The sequence below is a fragment of the Triticum aestivum genome, chromosome 5A (assembly GCF_018294505.1).
Source record: "Triticum aestivum cultivar Chinese Spring chromosome 5A, IWGSC CS RefSeq v2.1, whole genome shotgun sequence".
Classification (NCBI taxonomy): Eukaryota; Viridiplantae; Streptophyta; class Magnoliopsida; order Poales; family Poaceae; genus Triticum; species Triticum aestivum.
The window spans coordinates 415,572,391-415,577,960 of NC_057806.1; the positions used below are offsets into that span (position 1 = coordinate 415,572,391).

A 5,570-nucleotide genomic window follows, 5' to 3' on the forward strand; every position below is an offset into this window, starting at 1 on the left:
CAAATATGGCCTGACTGAAGTCACTGAAGAATCCCTTCCATTGATTAACATTTCAGTTCCCATCGAAGAAAGAAAGCAGACAGAGCCGCCGCTGCCTGGCCGCAGAGCTGCAGCAGCAAGGTCCCATGTGTGTGTGTGTGAGCATTGAACTCGGGGATACATGTGTTTCGGCCAGGAGTCGACCAGGAGTAGGTGAAGAGTGGAGATACGTAGTGTCTGACGTTGCCCATGCTGTGGACACGTAGTGTCTGACGTCCAGTCCGGCTCGTCGGCATGCCTATTTATTCCCATCTCCGGGGCAGTGATCAACACCCAGTTTCGTGAGCAGGAAATCGAAGTACCCCAGCTAGAGCCTAGGCCAAGAAGCAGAGCGAGCGATCATCATTCATCAATGGAGAAAGGCACGCCTGCGCTCGGTTGGGCCGCGAGAGACGACTCCGGTCTCCTCTCCCCGTACAGCTTCTCGCGAAGGTCTTCCTCTATCCAGTCCCTCCCTGACATGGCGGTACTCTGCTTCTTGCGCTGTGCTGATGAATTCCCGTGATGCACCACAGGGTTCAGAAGGACGAGGATGTGACGATCAAGGTGCTCTTCTGCGGGATCTGCCACACCGACCTCCACATCGCCAAGAACGAGTGGGGCAACGCCCTCTACCCCGTCGTTCCAGGGTGGGTAAAATCAACCAAAACATATTATCGATGGTCTACGACTGTAATGGTGGATTGATTGTTACCGTCTTGCCGGCGCAGGCATGAGATTGTCGGCGTCGTCACCGACGTCGGCCCTGGCGTCAAGAGCTTCAAGGCCGGGGACACGGTGGGCGTGGGCTACTTCCTCGACTCCTGCCGCTCCTGCCACACTTGCAGCAAGGGGTACGAGAACTACTGCCCCACCATCGTGCTCACCTCCAACGGCGTGGACTACGACGGCGCCACCACCCAGGGCGGTTTCTCCGACGTGCTCGTCGTCAACCAGGATTACGTCCTCCGCGTCCCGGAGAACCTGTCTCTCGCCGGGGCCGCGCCGCTGCTCTGCGCCGGCGTCACGATGTACAGCCCGATGATGCAGTACGGCCTGAACGCGCCGGGGAAGCACCTCGGCGTCGTCGGCCTCGGGGGCCTCGGCCACATGGCCGTCAAGTTCGGCAAGGCGTTCGGGATGACCGTCACCGTAATCAGCTCGTCGCCGAGGAAGCGCGAGGAGGCGCTCGAGCGCCTCGGCGCCGACGCGTTCTTGGTCAGCCAGGACGCCGAGCAAATGAAGGTAACCTTTTTTTGCCCCCTCCATTGATTCTTGGCACGGTGGCGATTGACAAGGGTACGTCGTTGGGCGCAGGCGGCGGCGGGCACGATGGACGGCATCATCGACACGGTGTCGGCGGGGCACCCGCTGGTGCCACTGCTGGAGCTGCTGAAGCCGATGGGGCAGATGGTGGTGGTCGGCGCGCCGAGCGAGCCGCTGGCGCTCCCGGCCTACGCCATCATCGGAGGCGGCAAGCGCGTGGCCGGAAACGGCGTGGGCAGCGTCAGCAGCTGCCAGGCCATGCTGGACTTCGCGGGGAAGCACGGCATCACCGCGGACGTCGAGGTCGTCAAGATGGACTACGTCAACACGGCGATCGAGCGGCTGGAGAGGAACAACGTGAGGTACCGCTTCGTCATCGACGTTGCCGGCAGCCAGCTGGGCGCATCCGCTTAGTGCTCCGATACGTAGACGCTCGGCGGTCACCGGCCACGTGAGGTCGTGATTTGTGGTGTTGTTATTTCCATGGGTTGGTGTGTGCATTTCCAGATTTTCAGGTGAAATAATTGCTTCGTGTGTTGTTTGTTCTGGCCATGTTCCGTTCTCGAATGTTACCTATAAAAAGCAAATGAATATTCAGGCCTTCTCTTGGAAAGGCGTTCAGGGTTTCTTTCGACCACAAGGTTCTCAGCCGCCTGATGAAAACCTGACGGCTGGATGTGCGTCTTCAACCTCCAGCCACCCTCTTCTTCCTTCGAACCGCCGAGCGACCGCCTGCTGCCGACGCCCACGGCCAGCGGCGCTCCTGCAACCGCCTCGCCACTCTTGCCATCGCCTCCGCGGCCATCCCTCTAGCTCCGAGCCTCGCTGTTTTTTTCTCCGGCGAACTTGCACCATCGCCCCACCCCTACCCTAGAATAGATCATGGGGAAGGTTCTCCGGCCAGCCCCCCCTCCCCCAGCTGCAACTATTTCTTCCTTACCTCCGGCACCTCCTTTTTTCTAGCGAAAATCGACTGGCCCAAATCGGATTTCAGGCGACTCACGTTTAGCTATTGTGATATTGGTTTGGAGATGGGGATGAAATCTATTCGATGGTAGAGAGGTGATCAATCTGAGCACTATTATAGTCGGTGGATATCTTTTTCATCACATGTGATTCGGAAATTTCATTTTTTTAAAATATGCTGATAATGTACCATTTCATTGATAGGGTGGAAGGAAGTACAAAGTGCAGCTTCTAGCCACGTATACAAGTTGGCGTTACGGTTCACGATGACCAGAGGGAGAGGGGTTGCTCATCCCAACAAAGCAAATCATGTTACATGGATAATTTTGTCTAGCCCTTTGCCACCGGCCCTAACCCAACAATGCACCTTCTCTTGGATGTCGTGGATGAGCTTGGCCGTGGAGGGGTGCACGCCATCGATGATGGTTGCGTTGCATTGTTTCCATGTAAACTAAGCCGTGAGAATGATGTCATGGCTCTAGGTTAGGTGCGCGAAAGCATCACATAACAGGAGAGTGCATCGGCATCGGAGGGGCATGAGCGTAGTGAGCGTGGGAGCGAGCTCGGTGATGGAATGGCCCTCCGGCTAAGGTTCCTTCCAGAGCGACACAACCGTCCATCCCCTAAAGTCCAGACCATGGAGGCGCGGAAGAACCCGCGGACCTCGGGTTCGCAGGGAAGTTGTAGGTGGCATTAAGGCCGAGACGGGTCATCGATTGAAGCCAGAGCCAACGTGTGCGAGGAGCGACGAAGATTGCAGATAGCTAGGCGACAAAATAAGAGAGGACGACATACTTTGGGCCAGCTAAGGGCATCTCCGATGTCGACCCTCAAACCGTCCGCAAACGTCCGGACCGCACGGTTCGGATGTGTTGTGCCATCTAACGTGGTCCTGCATCGTCTGCAGGGCAGTCCAGAAGCACTTTCTCCCGCAAACCGGAGACCACGTCGGGGGGCTTTGCGGACGTCCAGACAGCAACCACGCCCGCTTCTTACCACCCTAGCCCATTTAAAACCCTCCTCCCTCGCCCTCGCGTGTTCCCGCCCGGCGCCAGCTGCCTGCATTCATGCCGATGGTGAGCGTTCGCTCCACATTGAAGCCAACCCAGAGCGGACGCAGCCTCTCACTGCCCCCGCCATTGAAGCGGTGCGCTAACCAAGGACGCCGCCCACTGCACGTCTGGTTGAACATGCCTCCCCGCCGCATTCAAACGTCTCCATTACCCCCGCACGTGTGCCGAGAAACCTCCTTCGGTCACACGTCCATTCACGAGCGGGTTGACATTAACCACAACGACGGGCAAGCTCCTCCCATCAACCGGCTATTTAAAGGAACCACTCCCCATCAACTCCTTCCACCACTTTCTCCACCTTTCGATGGCATTCGACGAGCAGGAAGAGCAGTTCTCCGGTATAAAAGCCGGTTGTGTGGCCCGCCGAGCCTACCAGATACGAGCCAGGCAGCTCACTGCTCCACCTCCCTTGCCTAGCCCAACGGAGCAAGTTGCCGCTTCAAGCCTATGTGTGGTTCGGCAACTTGCGGCTCAAAGCTAGCTCATGAAGAAGGGCGAGATGCTCCAGGTAGGCACGCAGGGCAGCACGACGGAACGGGCATCGTGGCTGCCATGGACGAGGCCAACCGCCGTGCCATCCATAGAAAACTTTGTCGGCACCTTGCCTGGTCCACGGAGAAAGGCGCGGAGATCAACGGGTCGGTGATACGTCTCCAACTTGTCTATAATTTTTTATTGTTCCATGCTATTATATTATCTGTTTTGGATGTTTTATATGCATTATTATGCTATTTTATATTATTATTGAGACTAACTTATTAACCTAGAGCCCAGTGCCAGTATCTGTTTTTCCTTGTTTTTGAGTTTCGCGAAAAAGGAATATCAAACGGAGTCCAAACGGAATAAAACTTTTGCGATGATTTTTCTTGGACCAGAAGGCACACGTAGGACTTGGAGTCCAAGTCAGAAGATTGATGTCTACTACGCAACTTTATTCTTGTAGACACGTGTTGGGCCAAGCGCAGAGTTTTGTAGGACAGTAGCAATTTTTCCTCAAGTGGATGACCTAAGATTTATCAATCCGTGAGAGGTGTAGGATGAACATGGTCTCTCTCAAGCGACCCTGCAACCAAATACAAGAAATCTCTTGTGTCCCCAACACACCCAATACAATGGAAAATTGTATAGGCGCACTAGTTCGGCGAAGAGATGTTGATAAAAGTGTAATATGGATGGTAGAAATATATTTTTATAATCTGAAAAATAAAAATAGCAAGGTAGAAAATAGTAAACGGGCACAAAAACGGTATTGCAATGCTTGAAAATGAGGCCTAGGGTCCATACTTCCGCTAGTGCAATCTCTCAACAATGCTAATATAATTGGATCATATAACCGTCCCTCAACATGCAACGAAGAATCACTCCAAAGTTCCTATCTAGCGGAGAACATAAGACGGAATTGTTTGTAGGGTACGAAACCACCTCAAAGCTATTCTTTCCGATCAATCTATCCTAGAGTTCGTACTAAAGTAACACAAAGCTATTCTTTCCGATCGATCTAACCAAGAGTTCGTACTAAAATAACACAGATATGTCTCCATCGTATCTACTTTTCCAAACACTTTTGCCCTTATTTTGGACTCTAACTTGCATGATTTGAATGGAACTAACCCGGACTGATGCTGCTTTCAGCAGAATTGCTATGGTGTTATTTTTGTGCAGAAATAAAAATTCTCGGAATGACCTAAAAATCAACGGAGAATATTTTTGGAATATATAAAAATACTGGCGAAAGAATCAAGGACAGGGGGCCCACACCCTGTCCACGAGGGTGGGGGCGCGCCTACCCCCCTGGGCGTGCCCCCTGCCTCGTGGGCCCCCTGGTGCTCCACCGACCTCAACTCCAACTCTATATATTCACGTTCGGGGAGGGAAAAATCAAAGAGAAGGATTCATCACGTTTTACGATATGGAGCCGCCGCCAAGCCCTAATCTCTCTCGGGAGGGCTGATCTGGAGTCCGTTCGGGGCTCCGGAGAGGGGAATCCGTCGCCATCGTCATCATCAACCTTCCTCCATCACCAATTTCATGATGTTCACCGCCGTGCATGAGTAATTCCATCGTAGGCTTGCTGGACGGTGATGGGTTGTGAGGGAGTCTTGGATTAGGGGGTCTCCGGACAGCCGGACTATATCGTTTGGCCGGACTGTTGGACTATGAAGATACGAGATTGAAGACTTCGTCCCGTGTCCGGATGGGACTCTACTTGGCGTGGAAGGCAAGCTAGGCAATACGGATATGTATATC

The 5,570-nt window shown here is 53.8% G+C and overlaps 1 protein-coding gene across 1 annotated transcript; it reads left to right on the forward strand.

Moving 5' to 3' along the window:
- Positions 1–250: 250 nt before the first annotated feature.
- On the forward strand, positions 251–1,830 carry LOC123107030 (probable cinnamyl alcohol dehydrogenase 8D). Its single transcript, XM_044529039.1, has 4 exons — positions 251–471; positions 555–668; positions 750–1,263; positions 1,336–1,830. The coding sequence occupies exons 1-4, from the start codon at positions 392–394 to the stop codon at positions 1,696–1,698; spliced, it is 1,071 nt and encodes a 356-aa protein (XP_044384974.1). The 5' UTR covers positions 251–391; the 3' UTR covers positions 1,699–1,830.
- Positions 1,831–5,570: the final 3,740 nt, after the last annotated feature.

Coding starts and splice junctions, on each gene's coding strand:
- LOC123107030 (XM_044529039.1), top strand. CDS start 392: ATGGAGAAAGGCACGCCTGCGCTCGGTTGGGCCGCGAGAGACGACTCC. Junction 669..749: donor CTCTACCCCGTCGTTCCAGG/GTGGGTAAAATC, acceptor TTGCCGGCGCAG/GCATGAGATTGTCGGCGTCG. Junction 1,264..1,335: donor AGGACGCCGAGCAAATGAAG/GTAACCTTTTTT, acceptor CGTTGGGCGCAG/GCGGCGGCGGGCACGATGGA.